At 48.8% G+C, this 22,199-nt stretch overlaps 1 protein-coding gene and 1 non-coding gene across 8 annotated transcripts in view; both read right to left on the bottom strand.

The window, feature by feature from the left end:
• The window catches only part of KIF9 (kinesin family member 9), a 52,211-nt gene that overhangs the window by 5,545 nt on the left and 24,467 nt on the right, over nucleotides 1-22,199 (bottom strand). For all 7 annotated transcript variants that reach the window (XM_063661230.1, XM_063661234.1, XM_063661233.1 and 4 more), the window contains 10 exons: nucleotides 14,504-14,572; nucleotides 13,862-13,966; nucleotides 12,692-12,747; nucleotides 11,915-12,005; nucleotides 11,287-11,420; nucleotides 9,547-9,741; nucleotides 7,541-7,755; nucleotides 3,160-3,336; nucleotides 2,751-2,866; nucleotides 2,235-2,339 (listed from right to left, as the gene is read on the bottom strand). In XM_063661230.1, coding sequence (XP_063517300.1) covers nucleotides 2,235-2,339; nucleotides 2,751-2,866; nucleotides 3,160-3,336; nucleotides 7,541-7,755; nucleotides 9,547-9,741; nucleotides 11,287-11,420; nucleotides 11,915-12,005; nucleotides 12,692-12,747; nucleotides 13,862-13,966; nucleotides 14,504-14,572 — 1,263 coding nt within the window. The remainder of the gene's footprint in view (nucleotides 1-2,234; nucleotides 2,340-2,750; nucleotides 2,867-3,159; nucleotides 3,337-7,540; nucleotides 7,756-9,546; nucleotides 9,742-11,286; nucleotides 11,421-11,914; nucleotides 12,006-12,691; nucleotides 12,748-13,861; nucleotides 13,967-14,503; nucleotides 14,573-22,199) is intronic.
• Nucleotides 17,027-17,130, bottom strand: LOC129034437 (small nucleolar RNA U13). The gene has a single exon (XR_008501912.1). It is a non-coding gene; the product is annotated as a small nucleolar RNA U13 (small nucleolar RNA).

Raw genomic sequence — 22,199 nt, 5'->3', positions numbered from 1 at the left:
CTATAGTCCCAGCTACTCGGGAGGCTGAGGTGGGAGGATCGCTTCAATCTGTGAGGTCGAAGCTGTAATGAGCCATGATCATGCCACTGCACTCTAGCTTGGGCAACAGAGCACAACACTGTCTCAAAAGAAAAAACAAAAACAAAAAAAGACACAGAAGCACCTATAGGTTGACACAACATGATCTTCAGGATGTGTTGCTAAGTAGAAAAAGCAAGATGCAGAAAACTGAGGGGAAGCCAGGCACGGTGGCTCACGCCTGTAATCTCAGCACTTTGGGAGGCCGAGGCAGGTGGATCACCTGAGGTCAGGAGTTCGAGACCAGCCTGGCCAACATGGTGAAACCCCATCTCTACTAAAAATACAAAAAATTAGCCGGGCATGGTGGCACGCCACCAGCTACTCAGGAGGCTGAGGCAGGAGAATCACTTGAACCTGGGAGGCAGAGGTTGCAGTGAGCTGAGGTCACGCCATTGCACTCCAGCCTGGGCAATAAGAGTGAAATTCCATCCCACCCCCCCAAAAAAAAAAGAGAGAGAGAAAACTGAGGGGAACACTAGAAACAAGTGATGGGGTGTCCTGTCAGAAGGGGTTGCCAGGATCTGAAACAAGTGACAGGGGTGCCCTATCAGAAGCTGATAGAGGGGGACAGCGTTTGTACTTTCTTTTTTTTTTTTTTTGGAGACAGAGTCTCTCATTCTGTCACCGAGGCTGGAGTGTAGTGGTACAATCTCAGCTCACTGAGACCTCCGCCTCCCAGGTTCTAGCAATTGTCCTGCCTCAGCCTCCAGAGTGGCTGGGACTACAGGAGCATGCTGCCATACCCAGCTAAGTTTTTGTATTTTAGTAGAGACAGGGTTTCACCATGTTGCTCAGGCTGGTCTCAAACTCCTGAGCTCTGGCAATCCACCTGCCTCAGCCTCCCAAAGTGCTGGGATTACAGGCGTGAGCCACTGCGCCCAGCCAGAGCCACTGTGCCCAGCATTTTTTTTTTTCTTTTTTTTGAGATAGAGTTTCGCTTTGTTGCACAGGCTGGAGTAAAGTGGTGTGATCTTGGCTCACTGCAACCTCTACCTCCCAGGTTCAAGCAATTCTCCTGCCTCAGCCCCTTGAGTAGCTGGAATTATAGACATGTGCCACCACGCCTGGCTAATTTTTTGTATTTTTAGTAGAGACAGGGTTTCATCATGTTACCCAGGCTGGTCTTGAACTCCTGACCTCAAGTGATCCACCCACCTCGGCCTCCCAAAGTGCTGGAATGGAATTACAGGCGTGAGCCACCGTGCCCAGCCATGTACTTTCTTTCTTTCTTTTTTTTTTTTTTTTTTTTTTTTGAGACAGAGTCTCGCTCTGTTGCCCAGGCTGGAGTGCAGTGGTGGGATCTTGGGTCACCACAACCTGCACCTCCTGGGTTCAAGCGATTCTCCTGCCTCAGCCTCCCGAGTAGCTGGGATTACAGGCACGCACCACCATGCCCGGCTAATTTTTGTATTTTTAGTAGAGACAGGATTTCACTATGTTGGCCAGGCCAGTCTCGAACTCCTGACCTCATGATGCACCCACCTTGGTCCCCAGCCATGTACTTTCATGCTTTCTTAATGTTTGAAACACATGAATGTATCACCTAATGAGTATGTTAATAAATAACTACAAAAATATTTGTGAAAGAATGAACTCACTTGGGCATCTGCCCCGTGTGCATCTGCCACTTGCTGTATAAGCACTGCCTCTGTGCAAAGAGGAGTGTGCAGTGCACAGGACCCTCTGTGTTCTGGCTCCAGGCAAGGCCTTAGTAGAGTGGAGACCCTCTGCACTAGCCTAACCTGCTTGAGGAGGAGAGTACCCCACCCAATCTATAGCTAACGCCATGTCTAGCTATGCCTCAGCTGCATGTGATCCTCCGTCCCCTGCCACCTGTGCAGAGTGGACCCCGTTGGAGAGGTCCTCCCTGACAGGTGGAAGCCTCAGGGGATCCCTGGGCCTTGTGCTGCAAACCATACATAGGCTAGTCAGCACTCACCAGCCATGTCCTGGCCTGGCCATGGTTGGTGGGACTCCTCTAGGGTCCAGCCCAATTGCAGTCTAGTTGGCAGAAGACACCCACTGACTGAGGGTGACTAATCTCCTTGGAATGGTGCCATTCCTTCCCTACCTCTCTAAAGTAGGGAATATGATCCTGGGTTTCCTAGTCACTGAGGCCCCCATCCTCCTGGAGACACAGGCCTCTGAGTTACCTTCTGCTCTATCTTGACTTTGGCATTGTAGAAGGAGATGGAATCAGGGCCCTCAGGAAGCACCCTCTGCTGCAGCTGGCTGAATTTGTCCTGGTCATCTTCTCCCTGGGGGAGGACAGTCCCTTTAGCATGGTATTGTCAGGATATACCCTAACAGAGCTGTGGTGGGCATCAGGGCAGTCCCTTGCTGGGTTTGTACCACACACCCCCCCCGACCAAAAGGGCATCTCACAGCCCTCCAGCCCCCGTGTCTGTCAGTGTTCCCACAGACAACCAGTAACTGCTGCCTGAGCAGGATGAACTGCTTTAGAAAGGTGGCAGTAGCAAGAATGGTATTTTCCCCCATCCCTTGGTAACCGAGGAGAGACCTGTACCTGCCCACCTGCCTGAGCTGGCTGTGGAGAGGCTGGGAGCGCCACACACACTGCCATCTTTGTGATGAGAACAGAGGTCAAGGGGCACTGCCCATTGCCCCATGCTCAACCACTGCCACGCCCCTGCCCCTGTGCCGCTCACCATAGACACAATCCTGTTCACAGGGACCATGCCTGGCCGGATGCTGCCGCCTGGCTTCAGTGCCATCTGCATGTCCTCAGGGATGACAAAGGACTCATTGTACCAGATGTCAAATTCTACAAGGAGGTGAGGAGACAGAACCTGAGGAAGCCGGTAAGGGCTGTGTGCTCTCATCTGTCTTATAACTGTTGCAGGCTCACCATCTGTTCACTTCCTGCTCCAAGGTCTTACCCTGTCCCCATCTCCATCTCTGGCCCTCACAGTCCTGGGAACCACACATCTGAAGCCCCTGCCCAGCCCCTGGCTCTGCCAGAGAGAAACTCTGAGGGTGCTTCCAGAACTCAGGCTGTGGCCTCTCCCTGAGCCTCCTTGTACCTCAGGTGGCGGCCAACCTTCCCAACTGTCGCACCCATGAGCAGGCGGTGGCGACACTGATCCACTAGGTGCTGGCAATACTGGATCTCAGCCCTGAGGTCACGCAGGTCCTGGTACTCGCTGCGGTACTGCTTCTTGAGGTCTTTGAGCTTGAGGATCAGCAGGAATTCTTCCTCATCAATGATCATCAGCCCCTTGTTTTCGTACTTGCCTGCAAGGTGATGGAAGAAGTCAGGAAATGAGGAGGTGTCCACCTGAAATTGGGGGAGGAAGGGATTCCAGAAGGTGGGCACAGAGCTGGCAAATCATGAAGACAGGAGACCACAGGCAGGGCTGGCCCATGGCAAGGAGATGGGCAAAGCACAAGAAGGCCAGGCTGCCAGGGCATAATCTCACAGGGAGGGGAGCTCAGCTCAGTGGGGCCACACTGGCATTTTAGGACAAACAAGAGCAGAGGGCAGGGGAAGGTGCAGAAGGCCCATGCTCTATGCTTATTTTATTTAAAACTCTAGTAGCGAAAGATATTTAGTAAGCACCCCTAGTATACAAATGTCTATTTTTCTTGTAAATTACATCTACAAACTGCCATCACTGGCTAGTACTACAAGGCACTTGGGCAAGTCTCCTTATTAATAACAGCAGATGTTCAAATTGCCTCTTGCTGATACACACATCCACCAGCTACTTTCTTTTTTTTTCTTTTTGAGATGGAGTCTCGCCTTGTTGCCCAGGCTAGAGTGCAGTGGCACAATCTCGGCTCACTGCAACTCTGCCTCCCGAGTTCAAGCGATTCTCCTCCCTTAGCCTCCTGAATAACTGGGATTACAGGCATGTGCCACCACGCCCAGCTAATTTTTGTATTTTTAGTAGAGACAGGGTTTCACCATGTTGCCCAGGCTGGTCTTGAATTCCTGACCTCAGGTGATCTGCCCACCTCAGCCTCCCAAAGTGATGGGATTACAGGCGTGAGCCACCATGCGCAGCTCACCAGCTACCTTCTTGTTAGAGATGATTAGACATCTATATCGTGTTGAGTAGCTATCAAAGGGCTCCAGGGACAAGGGTCAGTGCTATTAGTCTCTTTGCATGGATCTTTTAAGGTCTGTCAGTTCAGTGACAGTTGTTGGGTTAAGACAAAATAATTTGGTGTGCAAAGCCATTCACCCTGCTCTCCACTGCTCACAGCACCTGAAAGCTTAGCAAAGGCATCACATCAACCCCCATCCCCAAGCGTAGGGTAAGTGTGTTCTGCATGTGACCTGAGGTGTGTGGCTGGGGTGCATGAGGCAGCCCCCAGGTGCTAGAGGAAAGTGTTAGCACTTCCACTGATGTTTATTGAGAAAAAAGTGAGACACATTAAAAGCCACTAATAGAGTCATTAATGGAAAAGCAAATGTCTAGACTCTGGGATCTGGGATCTGGAGTGGGGAGTGGGAGTCAACCTCACCAGGTGTCTCACCTTCAATGCAGAGCAATCTACTGTGTTCTCTATGCTGTGGGAGGTCCCTGATGTGATTATTTGGATAAGCCACAATCCTTTACAGAGTAGAGTCTTTACAGTACTCTATGGAGATGGGGAGTAACTGTGAACATCTTTTGTTCTACTCAGAGGATCTCTGATTATCTCCAGGAAAAAAAAAGAGTTGAATTTAAAGATGATTTTACATTTTTACATTTTTCTTTTTTTCTTTTCTTTGTTTCTTTTTCTTTTTCTTGAATTACTGGCCTCAAGTTCTTTTACAAGAGACTAATGTTCCAAATATGTTGACCTTCCTAGGTCAACAAGTGGCTGTCAATAATAAGGTATCTAAGAGATTGATTGATTGATTGATTTGACAGGGCCTCACTCTGTCGCCGAGGCTAAAGTGCCATAACATGATCATGGCTCACTGCAACCTCAACCTTCTGGGCTCAGGTGATCCTTTCACCATACCTCCCAAGTAACTGAGACTATAGCCATGTGCCACCACGCCCAGCTAATTTTTTATGTTTTTTTGTAGAGACGGGGTCTCATTGTATTGCCCAGGCTGGTCTCGAACTCCTGTACTCAAGCAATCCACCTGCCTCAGCCTCCCAAAGTGCTGAGATTACAGGCGTGAGCCACTTTGCCTGGCCTAGGAGATACGAGTTTACTTGATCTGTTCAAGTAAATTCAATAAAATAAAGGTATTTTATTAATATTTTAATAATCAGTGGAAAAACAACTACTTTTGGGGGACAGCACAAAAATGGGTTTTTTTTGATACTGATAGATAAATTTTTTTTTCTTTTTTTTTTTTTGAGACGGAGTCTCATTCTGTCTCCCAGGCTGGAGTGCAGTGGCGTGCAGTGGCGTGATCTCGGCTCACTGCAAGCTCTGCCTCCTGAGTTTTACACCATTCTCCTGCCTCAGCCTCCCCAGCAGCTGGGACTACAGGTGTGCACCACCTATGTCCGGATGATTTTTTTGTATTTTTAGTAGAGACAGGGTTTCACCGTGTTAGCCAGGATGGCCTTGATCTCCTGACCTCGTGATCCGCCCGCCTCGGCCTCCCAAAGTGCTGGGATTACAGGCGTGAGCCACCACGCCCGGCCAAAAATCGGGCAGATCACCTGAGGTCGGGAGTTCGAGACCAGCCTGACCAACATGGAGAAACCCCATCTCTACTAAAAACACAAAATTAGCTGGGCATGGTGGCGGGTATGCCTGTAATCGCAGCTACTTGGGAGGCTGAGGCAGCAGAATCACTTGAACCCAGGAGGCGGAGGTTGCAGTGAGCCGAGATCATGCCATTGCACTCCAGCCTGGGCAACAAGAGTGAAACTCCGTCTCAAAAAAGAAAAAAAAAATTTAATGTCTTCCTCATCTCATCCTTTGAAACTGTCCACTTTCGGGTATATTTAGGAGTAAATGATATGCCAGCATAACATGCGTATATTTTATCTTAAATATATAATAAGGGGCTGTATGTTCAAAGAAAGTGTGAGCAGAGAGGACAAAGAAGTGCTTGTTTGTCCCATAAAATCTTCACCATGTCCTCTCCCTGTGGCTCTGGATAGGGGTATGTCTATAGCCATCATCACTGGCCTTCTCCAGCTTCCCAGACCTGTGGAGGGCTTTGCCCTCAGGAATAGCATGTCATAATTGGTCTGTGAGGTATGATAAGAACGGCCCCAAGAATTAGAAAATAAAGTTGCCCTCTGAGAAATAATTGTTTAATTATTATTATTATTTTTTTCCAAGACAGTCTTGATCTGTCACCCAGACTGGAGTGCAGTGGCGCAATCTTGCCTCACTGCAACCTCTGCCTCCTGGGTTCAAGCGATTTTCATGCCTCAGCCTCCCAAGATGCTAGGATTACAAGCGTGTGCCACCACGCCCTGCTCCTCTGAGAAATAAATGAGTAAAATGCACCCCCTGTGAGTGAGATGATGCATCTGACTTGCAGGAATATAAACCAAGTGACATCTGGAGATCACTCATGAAAGCTGGCCTGGCACAGGGTTGTGATTTAGCAAGGGAAAGCCCAGTAACCTGTGGTGTTTCCTGTCTGGAAGAAGACAATAAGACTGAGCCAGGAGTGTGAAGACCAGTGTGGCCTCTGAACCACCTGTCCCAGAGTTGGAATGGTCACTCACTAAAATGCAGGTCCTGGGCCCTGCTCCATCTCTCCCGAGTCAGAACCACTGGCTGAGGGGCTGGGAATCTGCACTTGACCAGCCCTCTCAGATAAGTCATCTAAACACGCAAGCTTGATGGGCCTTGGCCCTCAGTGCAGGTGTGGGCAGTGCACACCACCAGGACAAGGACACTGGGTCAGGGTAACCAGGTGAGCACCCTCCCCACATTGGGGTCCTTTGCTCTTTGAGCCTGGAGCACCCCCTGCCACCGGCTCTAGGAGACAAGACTCTGACAGACCAGCACGGGTGTCAGGGATTCAGCATAGGGAATGGCCTTACTGAAAGTGAGTCCCTTGGCTCTCTGGCATCCATATTCTTGTTCCCTTACTTGGTTTTTCATAGTCCCTACCAGCAGCCTCACCTCAATCTGACCACCTGGGGCAGTGAGGAAACCACACAGAGACCCACGGACCTTGTAGAGGTCACCAGCTACCCATCTCCCAGTGATACCTCCTCAGGACAAAGGGCCTGTTTCACCAGGACAGTAGCACATATGGGGTGGAAGCCCCAGCACCTAGGTCTGAGATAATGCAACAATGAGGGACCCACAGGCAGAGGCTGGCTGACAGGGGAGGACTCTGCGGCTCTCAGGGGCTGACCAGAGTTAAGTGATCTGACCTATCGGTGAAGGTCACATCCCAGCACCCCCACTGGCCCCCTCCCATCTCAGTCTTCTGGTGCCAAGGGCTGTTCTGCTTCGACCAGCATGACTCTGAGACCCCAAAGCTCCCTAGCCCTCTTTCCAACACATTTACCTTGCTTCTCCCGTAGTGACTTCTGGAAATTCAGGGCCTCCTGGGTCACATCAATCTCCCGCTTGATGGCATTAATGCGCTGTGTGGTCTCGCTGGCCCTTTTCCTCCGTTCATTCAAGATGGATTTGTTTTCTTTGAAAATTCGGTTGATCTCACTACCTTGCTCGTTCTTAAACTCCTCAAAGGCCACTGGTTTGGAGGGTGGGGTGTCGGGCCTTGAGATGCAAGGGTGAGACCAAAGAGGATAAATGAGGTGGCTGCCTTGGAGCCACCAGGCACTTCATCTTTCTTCCCTGGGACTTCTGTGGGCAGGAGGCAGAAGTGCTAGGCACCACCTACCCAAGACAGAAGCTAAACTGTGTGTGAATCATTCCCTGCTCTTTGTTTTACTCAGCACATGTACAAGGACATATGCCCATGGCAGAAAGTGAGGAAAGCAAGGAAAAGTATAAGAAACAAACAACAATAAGAAAAGAAAAGAACAATGGCATATGGTGGTGTATCTCCTTCTGTACTTCTTTCTTTTTTTTTTTTTTTTCTTGAGACAGTTTTGCTCTTGTTGCTCAGGCTGGAGTGAAGTGGCACAATCTTGGCTCCTGCGACCCCCACCTCCTAGGTTCAAGTGATTCTCCTGCCTCAGCCTCCTGAGTAGCTGGGATTACAGGCATGCGCCACCACACCTGGCTAATTTTTTTATTTTTAGTAGAGACCAGGTTTCTCCATGTTGGTCAGGCTGGTCTCGAACTCCCGACCTCAGGTGATCCACCCGCCTCAGCCTCCCAAAGTGCTGGGATTACAGGCATGAGCCACTGTGCCTGGCCCTGGATTTCATTTTTTTTTTTTTTTTTTTTTCTTTGGAGACAGCATGTTGCTCTGTTGCCCAGGCTGGAGTTCAGTGACTTGATCACAGCTTACTGTAGCCTCGAGCTCCTGGGCTCAATCAATTCTCATGCCTCAGCCTCCTGAGTAGCTTGGACTACAGGCATGTACTCCCATGCTCAGCTACCTTTTAATTTATTATAGAGACAGAGTCCCACTATGTTGCCCAGGCTCTCCAGCTCCTGGGTTTAAGCAATCCTTTCGCCTTGGCCAACCAATGTGCTGGGATTACAAGCATAAGCCACTGTGCCTGGCCTTTTTGATATATTTTTGAATGGCTAAGGCCATGCAGTATGTTTAATTTTACATCTTACTTTTTTCAAAAAAGCATTTCATGTTATTAAAAACCCTTTGAGAACTCTAGTTAATGAGTGTAAGATGAAGTGTTGGGGTAAGGGGAAGTGGATTGATGTGGGCAACTTTGAAATGCATCAAAAAAAGAACATGGAGGGATAGAAGGATAGAGGCAGAATGAAACAAGAATAGTAACATATAAATTGTAGAATTGGGAGGATGCTTGGTGTACAAGTGTTCGCTGTACAATTATTTCAACTTCTCTGAATGTTTAGAAATGTTCATAGGCTGAAATTCTTCACGGACAACCCAATAGCAGAGAACAATTCACTTAGTGCCCTTTCCCTAGTGTTGGCTACTGAAGGTTTTCAAAAATATATATATTTTGCTTTTTAAATAAATGATGAAATAAACTTCTTTTGCATAAATCTTGTTTCACATCTATTTCCTTAGGATAGATCCTTAAAAACTCATCAGGGAGAGGGGCTGAGTGATTCGAGGAAAGGGAAGAGGTTATATTCTTTCATACCTTAAAATTTTTAAATCTTTTGAATGCAGTACTTGTACAAAAGATACATAACTTTAATTACTTAAATAATTGCTATTTGGAGGGTCTAAAATGATTCCATGTTTAACTGTGCATCTTGGGTGACTCCTGAGGTTGGATCATTTTGCAGATGTGTAAGTCATGTTTGTTCTTTGGGGACTGTGCTCCTAGTCTTTGCCTATTATTCCTTATTTTATTTCTCTTTTATCTGCAGGTACTCTTTACATGTTGAGGATCACATATGGTTTTGTTTGATCTGGTGCAGAAGCTAACATTAGCTGATTACCTAATTGGACGTAATTCCTCCTTCGGGGAGTCTGAGGGAAGGGGCTCAATGCTGGAAGTTTCCCGGTCCCGCGAAAGCATGTCTTTGACATCCCCATCTTTGGAGGATGGGACCAGCTGGGTCTTGGAGGTGGAAACGTAATCCAAGTCCTTCCCATTCACAGGGCTGCTGGCACCTTCCTTTCTTGCCAAGGAGCTGGAAGAAGGCACGGAAGCCCCAGGGTTCAGTCATGGACAGTGAGGTATCAGATGCCAGGATGAGTGACCTTTCTCAGCACTGACTACACTGGGAACCCCACCTCATTCAGCTCCCATCTTGCTCATATTCCTAGGTAAAAGCGCAAATAGTGTGATGCTAAGCCAGGCAGATGTGGAGGAAGAAGAGTGCATTTTTCTCCCATTTATCAGAACAAAGAGCCCTCAGTGGTCTTGGCAGGAGACGCTTGGGAAAAATGGGTACAATCCCCATGGATTGAAAGTGTATGGACCTGTAGGATGGGCCACAGGTTCTCAGGAACCACCATGGCTGCTGAGGTCTAAGTCATACAGGCTTCCCTGGGAAGGACTGGCAGAGCCCCACACAGGGTAGGTCTGTCTGTGGACCAATGGTAAAGCAGGATGGCTCTGCCCTGCTGTTCTTACTGGTCCACACCCCGTTCTCCACACCAGCTCCCAGAAAAGTAGCTGTCCTCCCTGCCGAAGCGACAGTGCCTCGTGCCTTTCTCTGAGAAGAGGCAGATCTGAGGACCGAACTGGCAGGAGGATGCCCATGGCTCTTCCCAAAGGTCTGAGGATAGAAAATCTGTTTCTTCCTCTTTCCTCCTCCTTGCAACGAGTGTGGCTCAGGGGACTGAGCCTCAACCCATCGACTACTGCACTGATTATCCGGAAGCAGAACAGAGAGGGTTGGGGTGTGACTGCACTCATGAAGATGCAGGAGGAAGCCAGGGACACTGGCATCCTCTGCTGCCTGACTCTTGTCCTGCGTGTAACAGTTTTCTACAATCAGCTCTGGCCTGTGGCCTGCGCTCACTCACTCTTGCTCACAACAACCTCAATGACTTGGATGCTATTATTATTATTCCCATTTTGGAGATGCAGAAACAGGCACAGAGCAGTTCTCATGTCTCACATGGGGTGACCCCTTGGGTGTGAGAAGTGCAGAGCAGGGAAGGGAGCCCGGGCGTCAGCTCCAGAGCCTGTGCTCTTACCCACCACTACACAGCACCCTGGGAGGGCTCACTAAGTGAACCTAAACGCTCTTCCCACCTTGCACATACAAACGAGTCTTGCCTGAAAGGTGAACTGGAGTTTTAGGTGACCTGAGTGCCAGTCGGCGGGAAGACCCTAGTGAAGTGAGGGGAGGGGGTACAACATAAAGTACCAGAGGGCATGTGCTCTGGAGAGCTGGTCCAGCTTTTTGCTGCCATTCCACTACTCATTGGTGGTATGGCCTTGGTGAGTGACTTCCCCTCTCTAAGCCTCTGTTTCTTCATCAGTGTAATGAAGACATTAACTCCCACCTCACCAGGTTGCTGTGAGGACGAGAGATGATTCTTGTGGGGTTCCAAACCAGCCCCAGCCCGGGCCCCACAGACTTGCTAGTATTGGCAGCAGTGACGTCCATTGTGCCAACCCAGTAGCTGAGACACCTGGGGGAAGGTGGGAACAGTGCACATCCTCCCATTCACCCACCGAGGAGGGCCAGCTGCTGAGGAGGCAGAGCGGCAAGGTCACTCACCTGAGTGGCTCTTTGAATGTCTTCCTGGACTTGGCTTTCTTCCCAGGTTTGGTAGAGAAAGGGGCGACTCCAAGTCCAAAGTTTTGTCCTTCAGGCTCACCCACTAGGTGGCCATCAACATCCACAAGCCCCGCCTACATAGAGAGGACAGCCAAAGGTCTGTGAGTTAGATTAAGGGCTTGGACCCCTTGGGGACCCACATGTATATGGCCCAAGGCTCAGGGTGGACATGTTCACCATACACACTAAGGTTTGACAGCTGCTAATGCCAGCCTCAGGTTGTCCCCAGTAGAGCGGTCCCTGACCACTCTGCCAAATGTCCACTTTCCACATGCACCCCCTCACCAGTATGGCACCTCATTCCATACTCTGGGGATCTTAAAGCTTATTTCCAACCTAATTCCAGGAATTCATCTTTAATATTATTATCCATGTCTCTACCTGATGGAAATTATTTTTAATTCAAAAGTGGTTTACTCTTACACAGGTCACCTGTGTTCATTCTGGTGTTACCTTTATCTGTTGCAATCCTAGCTCTGGTTTAATGCATAATACTTGCTGGCTCTGCAAAGGTCTGAGGATGGGAAATCTGAGGTGAGTGCTGTCGGCAAGTAGCAACTATGCTTACCTTCTGGACAGCAGAAATGGCTGCAAAGTCATTCCTGTCAATGAGGGTGTACTTCCTGCGCAAAGTGGACTCCACTTCCTGTTCCTGTTGGCTTGGGAGACAGCACAAGAGAATGGCTTGTACCTGGGGCCATGCTGAATCCACTGGGGCAAGAACCAAGTACTGGGGTTAAAAGTCATATGGGTGAGGTCCCTTGTGTGGGGCCACACCTTCATCATGAACCAGACCAGACAAAAGGACAAAGGACTCACTTCCCCCTGCCCCACTGCATATACCCACTGTCCAACCCCCAAACCCACAAGGGCCACCTTATGCCATGTGTGTCTGCTCCAAGATGACACTTGATAAGGACCGTAAGCTTCACTTGGGACCATGTGGGGTTCTGTCTTAGGTTCTGTCTCTAAGAGGCCCCTTGGAATCATGTGACCAGCTTTAGTGACACCACCTAGCATAAGCTGCTCAGACTATGGGTATGTTTGCACCCAAATAAACCACAAATGCCTCCTGATGTGGGGGTGTACATGCCAATATTCACAAGGTGAATATTCACAATGCCCTGCTCTGGGCACACTCAGAGCTGGCACTCCATAAACACCTCCTGTCCAATTAATGAACTCACTGAATATCCACCAGGGACCCAGGCATGCCCCCAAGGACTCTGATTTGGCTCTTCATCCACGAGCAAGAAGTGGATGCTCTTGAAGGCAAGTGCCCAGATCGCAGGAGATGAAAATCGCAGCCTGATATAGGAATGAGGCAGGGGTGGGGGTCTCTCACCTCAGAACCACCCGGAACTGGTTGAACACCTCCTTGATCTGTCTAAGGTTGATTATCTGGAGGGAAGACAGCAAGGCAGAGGTTAGACCAAGGGCACCTAGAGGGACCGGGGGCATCTATGTTAGTAGAGAAATCAAGACCCCTTGGCTGACCCCTGGACCATCTGTCTCGAGAGGAGGACATGTGCACACAGCCTCTCAGCAAAGTGGCAGCCAAGCCTTCCTCCAGAGCAGAGAAACACCTGATTAATAATTTTAAAACTAAGTATTTACTGAGGCTATAAAAACCACCTTTTCTAAGTGGAGACCTCTATAAAATGAAATGATTCTATACCTTGAAAATACCTTCTAAAGTTTTTTTTTTTAATAAAATGTATTTCTCCAGCTTTCTCTTACTTCCAAAAGGTTCTGCCTGCTGTCTTCAGATGGAGCCCATTTATGGACCTGTCTGCATAGGCACAGACACACACACATGAGGCTGGAGGAAGGTTACTGGCCTCCCCCCAGCCTAAAGCCCACAGCATTCCCCTTGATCAAGGGTTAATTTGGGACTGCCCCTCCTGTGAAGGCCAGAAGAGCAGGCCTTAGTTGTCCCAGGCCTGCTTCTCGGAGTTGCCCACAGTAACAGCCAGGGGGGTCTGCCCATGTCTCCAAGAAGAGGGGTTTGATGGACTGCACTGTGAAAACAGGATGCAGCCTTCCCCCTGAGGACCCTTCCTTGTGGGGTGGTTTCCCCCTCCTTGGCCCACTCCAACATGGGCCCTGGGGTCTACCTTGTAGACAACCAGCATGACCACCATCCTTTATCAGCTTCATTCTGCGGACACAGTCAAGCACCCCAGGTGCAGCAGCTCAGTTAATCCCCACTCTGTTTCCCTCCCCACTAGGCAGATGAGGTCACTGAAGTACACGAGGTTGAGTATTTTGCCAAGGTCACTCAGCAAAGAGGCAGCTGAGCTGGGATTCAATCCTAGAAAGCCTGGCTCTAGGGCCTGTGCTTGTGCCCCTGAGATGAGCTGAAGGGACCCTGACATCAAGAGTCCAGCACCACCCTCCACCCACTGCACCCATTCACATGAGGCTCTGAGGCCAGCAGAGCATGTGTTGGGGTGTGCCCAGGACAGGGAGGCCCAGGCTGGCTGAGCATAGTGGTCACAGAGGGGTTTCTTACGTCGATCTCGTCCAGTGTCCCCTCCAGGTACCTCCGCACCTGGGAGTTGATCTCAGCGATCTGGATTTCATCCATGGGGTCATAGGTCACAAAGGTGCGGTTGGTCTTGAAGGAGGATGAAGAACATGTGGATAAGCAACAAGAACCTGAGCCCACAGGGGAGTAGCAGGGGCGATTCTGAGAGGCAAAGTAGGGAGGCTGGGCACAGGCCCTGGCTGCCCAAGCTGGCTCGTTCCCTTCATCATTGGGTCCTGCCAGAGGGCCTGACACAACAGGCCAGGTGCTTGGGTCAGAGAGGGATAATGGGGTTGGGGAGGAAAGGAAAGACCCTCAGACATGGGGCCTGCTACTCCAGACAGAGGCTCTGCTGGCTGAGTCCCAGCAGACTCTGCAGCATGAGAATGGCGAGGACGGGAGGCATGCGCTGCCTCTGCCTTGAGGCCCCTTAGGACTGTTGGAGGACTCTGCTCCCAACCCCTGTCCTCATGGACCCTTGCTGCTGCCCCTTTCCTGCCACTCAGCCTTCTCCCCGACCCCACCCACCATCGGCCTTGACCCATCACGCTGTCTGCCCCTAGCCCCAGTCCCTCTAGTCACCTCCTGCCCCAGCACCTCCGCCCTCCTTTGCCTCTAGCCTCTTACCAGGTTGTCATGGATAGCCAGCTCCTGCTTGAGCAGTGCTAGTTCCTTCTCCAGGTTCTTGACCATTCTCTGCCGGGAAACATTGTAGGGTAGGGGCCGACAGGAAGGGTCATCAGAGAAGCTACCCTGTCTCTTCCACAGCAAGAGCACAATTCCTCATTCTGTGCCCAGACATCCCGGCCATTCCTGGATCCACAGGGTATGCTTTCAGCTTCTGGTGATTCCCTCCCCACTGGTAACTCTTCCCTAACTGGGGTGAGTTTAGGGTCTGGGAGGACCTGAACAGTCCCCTGGCCTTTGCTACTGCCAGCAGAAGAGACGGCACAAGCCACACGGCCACCTCAAACCCCAACTCCCAGGGGCCCCAGGCTCCTTCCAGTCTACCAGGATAATGGCCCTTTTGATGCAGCCTACGGACTCCAGAATGCTTTCTTTTTTTTTTTTGAGACAGAGTTTTGCTCTTGTCGCCCAGGCTGGAGTGCAATGGCGAGGTCTCAGCTCACTGCAACCTCCGCCTCCCGGGTTCAAGTGATTCTCTTGGTTCAGCCTCCTAGTAGCTGGGATTACAGGTGACCGCCACCACACCTGGCTAATTTTTATAATTTTAGTAGAGACAGGGTTTCACCATGTTGGCCAGGCTGGTCTCGAACTCCGGACCACAGGTGATCCGCCCACCTCAGCCTCCCACAGTGCTAGGATTACAGGCATGAGCCACCATACCCAGCACCAGAATGCTTTCTTTTTAGAGACAGGCTCTTGCTCTGTCCTCCAGGCTGGAGTGCAGTGTCACCATCATGGCTCACTGCAGCCTCAACCTCCTGGGCTCAAGCAATCCTCTCACCTCAGCCTCCTGAGTAGGTCATGCTACAGGTACACACTGCCATGCTCAGCTAATTTTTGTAGAGACAGGGGTCCCACTATGTTGCCCATGCTGGTATCAAACTCCTGGGCTCAGGCAATCCTCTCACCTCGGCCTCCCAAAGGGCTGGGATTACAGGTGTGAGCCACTGTGCCTGGCCTCCAGGATGCTTTCTATGCATGGTTATAACCCTCATCCTTTCACCCTCATCCTCACCAACCACTGCATGAACATGTCACCACTCCCCAACGATAATCATGTATGTCACCTCTAATTTTTTTTGTTGTTTTTTTTGAGATGGGGTCTCGCTCTGTCGCCCAGGCTGGAGTACAGTGGCGCAATCTTGGCTCACCGCAACCTCTGCCTCCCGGGTTCATGTAATTCTCCTGCCTCAGCCTCCCGAGCAGCTGGGATTATAGGCATGCGCCACCACACCCGGCTAATTTTTGTATTTTTAGTAGAGATGGGGTTTTGCCACGTTGGCCAGGCTGGTCTCGAACTCTTGACCTCAGGTGATCTGCCCACCTCAGCCTCCCAAAGTGCAAGGATTACAAGCGTGAGTCACTGTGCCTGGCCTCACCTCTAATTTTTTGCTGCTTACAAACAATGCTGCAAGAACATTTTTGTACTCATATATTTATGTCCTTATAGATTTCTGTAGAATAACACAGTGATCTATGAGGCTTTTGAGATCTGCCCCCATTACCTCTTTTCTGCTTCTCTTCCCTGGTGCACTCCAAACACTTCCACAAATTGGTATGCTTCTGCCTCTGCATCGCTTGTCTGCTGCCCTGGAATTTTCTTCTCCTAAGTATTTCCAAGACTCATTCACTTACCTCCTGAAAATCTTTGTTCAGAAGCTTCTAAATTAGGTGCACCACAATTACTCTTTAAAATTGTAATTCCAGCCAGGTGCGGTGGCTCATCCCTGCAATTCCAGTACTTAGGGAGGCCAAGGCAGGTGGATCATCTGAGGTCAGGAGTTCGAGACCACCCTTGTGAAACCTTGTCTCTACAAAAATTACAAAAATTGGCCAAGCATGGTGGCGTGTGCCTGTAATCCCAACTACTAGAGAGGCTAAGGCAGGAGAGTTGCTTGAATCCGGGAGACGGAGATTGCGGTGAGCTGAGACCGCACCATTGCACTCCAGCCTGAGCAATAGAGCGAGTCACTGTTTCAAAAAAAAAAAAAAAATTGTAATTCCTTCTCCACCCCTGCAACATGCTTTGAAAATCTCTAATTTTTTTTTCATAGCATGTTTTGCTTTTTAACATACTCTCTAGATTAGTGCTGTCCAATAGCACTTTCTGCAATTATTGAAATGTTCCATATTTGTGCTGCCCAGTATGGTAATGATGAGACAAATACAGCTACTGAACACTTGAAATGTGGCTAGGGTGCCTGAAGAAGTAATTCTAATTTTAATTAAATAGCCACATTTGAGTAGCAGTTACTGTATTAAACAGTGAAGCTTTAGAACTTACCTATTTATTGTGATTATTATTATGTATCTCCCCTACTCCCATCAGACTGCAAGCTCAGAGATTTGTGTTTCTGTTCATGCAGTCAGGTATCCCAAGTGCTTTAAAAAGCACCTGGCATATAGTAAGCACTCCATAGATTTTAGGTAAGTAAATAAATGATACTTTTTTTTTTTTTTTCAGATCAGATGGGTAATGTGCCAACGTCGTAACAAGGTTCAAGGGTGGCACATCTCACACAAGCGTATGAACACCCAATCATCACGCTCATGAACTACAAAAGGATCATAAATGATATATTTTGAGGAGAAGAATCGCTAAGTCATTTTACACTCGATATACCATCTGAGTGTCTCCCCAAAAGAGGCACAGGGAACTTCAAGCTGAGAACCCTTGCTGTGAACAATAGGACTTCCTTTAGTTGTCATAAAAGGGCCACTGGAGGGAGCCCCTGACACCTGGATCCTGGGACTGGTGACCAAAACCGTGACCAGTCCACCGCCCCACTGGCCCTCTCCCAGACCAAAGGCCTGCTGTATTCTAGCCCTCATCCAACCAGGTCACCTGGGCACTGAGGCCCATCTGCCCTCACACAGCAAGGGTCAACAGAACCCCTGGCATCCTGATGGCTCTGTGGCAATTCAGGCACAAAGCCTGGGACCCAAGGCATGTGACCAGTGTCCAGATCCTGGATCTGCCCCTCTGGGAAGCCCCACAAAGGTCCCCTTCAGGTGTGGACTTCCTGTGGGATCAACAGGAGAGGCTTGGTGTCCAGTCTCACCTGTCCACATGCCCTCCTTCTCCCAGCTCTACAAAATGTATCATGGCCCAGCTACAGAAAGTTTGACTGAGCCATCAGGGTCCTCCAGCTTGATGACTCTGTTCAGTGAGGCACAGCACAGCCAAACTTACATGTCTGGGCCAATCAGAAGGTGATGTAGGAGGCTGGGTGCAGTGGCACACACCTGTAATCCCAGCACTTTAGGAGGCCAAGGCAGGCAGATCACTTGAGGTCAGGAGTTCAAGACCAGCCTGGCCAACATGGTGAAACCCCGTCTCTACCAAAAATAAAAAATAAAAAATAGCTGGGTACGGTGGCACATGCCTGTAATCCCAGCTACTCAGCAGGCTGAGGCAGGAGAATGGCTTGAACCTGGGAGGCGGAGGTTGTAGTGAGCCAAGATTGCACCACTGCACTCCAGCCTGGGCAACAGAGTGAGACCCTGTCTCAAAAACAACAACAACAAACAGGGGCATTTTTTAGATAGGAAAAAAATGCCTTGGAAACAGCACAGACTCATGTAAGTTTCCTAATAGGCATTTTCATTATAAATGTAATGAGGATAATTCAGAGAATTCTGCTTAAGCTGCACATCAGGCTGTGGGGCAGCTCCCGGGGCAGGCAGTTTTCCGATTTTCATCCCACTGCAGCTTGCCAGTGTATCTTCTCTTGGCAGAGTGGGGTATATTAAGTCTCTCCCTGCTGTCTGTTTATGCCTGAGGCTCACAGCCCTTTACACCACTTCACAGAATCACCGACTGGTAGAGTGGGAGGGTCACTGCAGGTTATCAGGCCAATTTCCTTGTTCACAGAGGACGACCCTGAGGTTGAGAGGGTCTCAGCAACTCGCCACAGAGAGCTTGCGGAAGAGGTGGATTAGGAACCCAGTCTTCTGCCTTATAGCCAGCCCCATCAGCCAAAGAAATTCTGAAGAAGCAATTCCACCCTCTTGAAAACAGGCGTCAATACCAAAGACAGTGCTGAAAATGACCTGAGAATACTGGCTACGGTCTAGGAAAGGCAGCAACCAAAATAATTTTTCTACATCTCTCTCAAGAACTCATGTTTGTAAAGAAAAATGCTTATCAGAAAGATTATATAAACACATTCACACTGGATGGCACAGAGACTCACTCGGTTGGCCAGGGCCAACAATGCAGATCTTAGAACACAAATTACATGAAAAAGCATGATTGTCCAACTTCACCAGGCGTGGTGGCTCACACCTGTAATCCCAGCACTTTGGAAGGCTAAGAGGACCCCCTGAGCCCAGGAGCTCAAGACCATCCTGGGCAACATAGGGAGACCCCATCACTACAGAAAAAAAAAAAAATTAAGTCAGGTGTGGTGGCGCAGGCCTGTGGTCCCAGCTAGTTGGGAGGCTGAGGTGGGAGAATTGCTTGAGCCCAGGCAGTTGAGGCTGCAGTGAGCCATGACAGCTCCACTGCACTCCAGCTTTGATGACAAAGCAAGACCCTGTCTAAAAAAAAATAATAAAAAATAAAAAATAGGGGCATGAAAAACCTTCAAGACAGGTACAATGTCCACCCAGCCAGGTTCACAGGTAGCAATGTTGATAATCCTAAGCTAAGGGAACACCAAATAAGAAAAGATAAGAAGGCCAAGCATGTTGGCTCATGCTTGCAATCCCAGCACTTTTGGAGGCTGAGGCTGGAGGCTCACGAGGTCAGGAGTTCGAGACCAGCCTGGCCAACACAATGAAACTCCGTCTCTACTAAAAATACATAAATTAGCTGGGGGTGGTGGCAGGTGCCTGTAATCCCAGCTACTTAGGAGGCTGAGGCAGGAGAATCGCTTGAACCTGGGAGGTGGAGGTTGCAGTGAGCCGAGATTGTGCCACTGCACTCCAGCCTGGGCGACAGAGCTAGACTCCATCTAAAAAAAAAAAAAAAAAGATAAAATCTTCAAGAATACAGAAAAGCAGAAAAGCATACAAAATAATGCCATAAAACCTGGGCAAACCGCCCCAAAATGTGACTTCAATAGCCTGCTGTCACATTGGCTTCGGCAGTGGTTTTTTTGTTGTTGTTTGTTTAGACAGATTCTCCCTCTATTGCCCAGGCTGGAGTGCAGTGGCATGATCTCCACTCATTGCAACCACTGCCCCTCAGGCACAAGCGATTCTTGTGCCTCAGCCTCCTGAGTAGCTAGGATTACAGGCATGCACCACTACACTGAGCTAATTTTTACATTTTTTAGTAGAGATGGGGTTCTCCATGTTGTCCAGGCTGGTCTTGCACTCCTGGCCTCAAGTGACCCACCTGCCTCAGCCTCCCAAAGTGCTGGGATTACAGGCATGAGCCACGCACCTGGCCCAGGGATTTTTTTTTCTTAAGAAGTAAAACATTTCAGATAAATGTGAAGCTTCTGCATACCATGCTCCAAATCCACTCCCCTCCTATCCCAAAAGGAAACCTCTGGCCTCAGTCTGGGTTTTTCACTCCCATGCATTTTTTCTTTTACTGCACACACATATATCCATTAATGATATAAGCATCTCTCTGCATGTTTTTATATGTGGTGTAAATAATAGAGACTGTCATTTGGGCTACTTCAGGCATCTAGTTTTTTTCTCACTTGAGATTTATCCATGCAGGTAGTTCTAGCTCTGACTCCCTCATCCCACAACTCATTTAGCTACTCCCCTGTTAAAGGATATTATGTTTCTAACTTTTTGCTATTATAGTAAGTTCTATAAAGAGTCGCTATTTAATCATTATTACAATAAGTCTATAAAGAGACTTATAGACTTTATAAAGAATGGTGCTCACAGTGCTTGTTTTAATAGTGACTTCTATAGTCTCTCACACATGTGAGAATGTCTCTAGACTATATATACCTAGAAGCAATACTGCTGCTCTGTAGAAGGGAGAGGAGTGCTCAACAACATTTATTGAACATTTACCCCATGACAGCACTATGCTAAGAGGTTTCTACACATTATCTCATTCTTCACAAGATCTCTTTGAGCATGGATTGTGTTATCTACCCAACTTACAAATGAAGAAACTGAGCCTTAGAAAGTGTAGGTATTTTGGCCAGGTGTGGTGGTGGCTCACTCTTGTAATCCCAGCACTCTGGGAGGCCGAGGCGGGCAGATCACCTAAGGTCAGGAGTACGAGACCAGCCTGGCCAACATGGTCTCTACTAAACCTGGCCAACCCTGTCTCTACTAAAAATACAAAAATTAGCTGGGTGTGATGGTGTGCGCCTGTAGTCCCAGCTACTTAGGAGGCTAAGGCAAGAGAATGGCTTGAGCCTGGGAGGGAGAGGTTGCAGTGAGCTGAGATCGCACCACTGCATTCCAGCCTGGGTGAGACTCCATCTCAAAAAACAAAAATTAGCTGGGCATGGTAGCATGTGCCTGTAATCCCAGCTACTTGGGAGGCTGAGGCAGAAGAATGGCTTGAATCTGGGAGGTAGAGGTTGCAGGGAGCAGAGATCGTGCTACTACACTCCAGCCTGGGTGACATAGGGAGATTCTCTCACAAAAAAAAAAAAGTGTAGGTATTTTGCTGAGGCTATATATACAGCTAAGGGAGGAAAGAGCAGGGTGCTAAACCCAGGAGAGCCCAATCCAGTCACCATGGCCTTAACTAGGATGCCAGTGGTTCTCAAAGTGTGGCCTCAAGAGAGGAGGCATCAGTGTCATAAAAGGGCCTAAAGAACTTATTAGAAATGGGATAGAAGCCGACCTTAAGATGAAATTTTTAAAAAAGAAAGAAAAAAAAAAAAGGGCATCTTCAGGCCCCACCCTAGACCAGCAGAATCAGAAACTCTGGGAATGAATCTAGTGACCTGTGGTTCAACATCAGTCAGGTGATTCTGATGCCTTGTCACATTTGAGAACCGCTGCTCTAAGCTCCACTCCCTTCCCAGTCTCCAAACCATGGGTTAGTTCTACAGAGCCACAGGGACTGTCATTTTCCTTCAGGATTTAGAATCTGAAAAGTTTAACTGGTTTGTTGAGCTTAGGGCTTACAAATGCTCCTTTCTCTATGAGCTATGATTCCATGAGCATCTTAGAGGAAAGCCAAATTAACAATAAATGTGTTTTTACTACACCAGATGTTGCCAGAATGCTCCCCAAAGTGGTTGTATCAATTACACTTTGACCAGAAGTGGACAAGAGTTTCCATTTCTCCACATTCTCATCATCATTTTGTATTGTCAAAAACATTCTAGTTTTTGCTAATTTAAGGGTAGAATTCCCAACAAGGTTTTAATTTGTATTTCCCTTGTTAATGGTGATGCTGAGCACACCCTCTGATTGGCCAGCTGTTTACTGAGAGGAAAGAGATTCTGTAGTGACATAGCCAGGTGATTCTGAAAGATAGTCCACACCACTTTAGCCCTTAGCTCTAAGGAAATATGTAGAAGCCTAGAGCACCCAGAGTTTATAGAACTAACCCATGGTTTGGAGACTGGGGAGGGAGTGGAGCATAGAGCAGCAGTTCTCAAATGTGACAAGGCATCAGAATCACCTGACTGATGTTGAACCACAGGTCACTAGATCCATTCCCAGAGTTTCTGATTCTGCCAGTCTAGGGTAG

The sequence above is a fragment of the Pongo pygmaeus genome, chromosome 2 (assembly GCF_028885625.2).
Source record: "Pongo pygmaeus isolate AG05252 chromosome 2, NHGRI_mPonPyg2-v2.0_pri, whole genome shotgun sequence".
Classification (NCBI taxonomy): Eukaryota; Metazoa; Chordata; class Mammalia; order Primates; family Hominidae; genus Pongo; species Pongo pygmaeus.
This window is presented reverse-complemented; position numbering and strand designations above follow the sequence as displayed.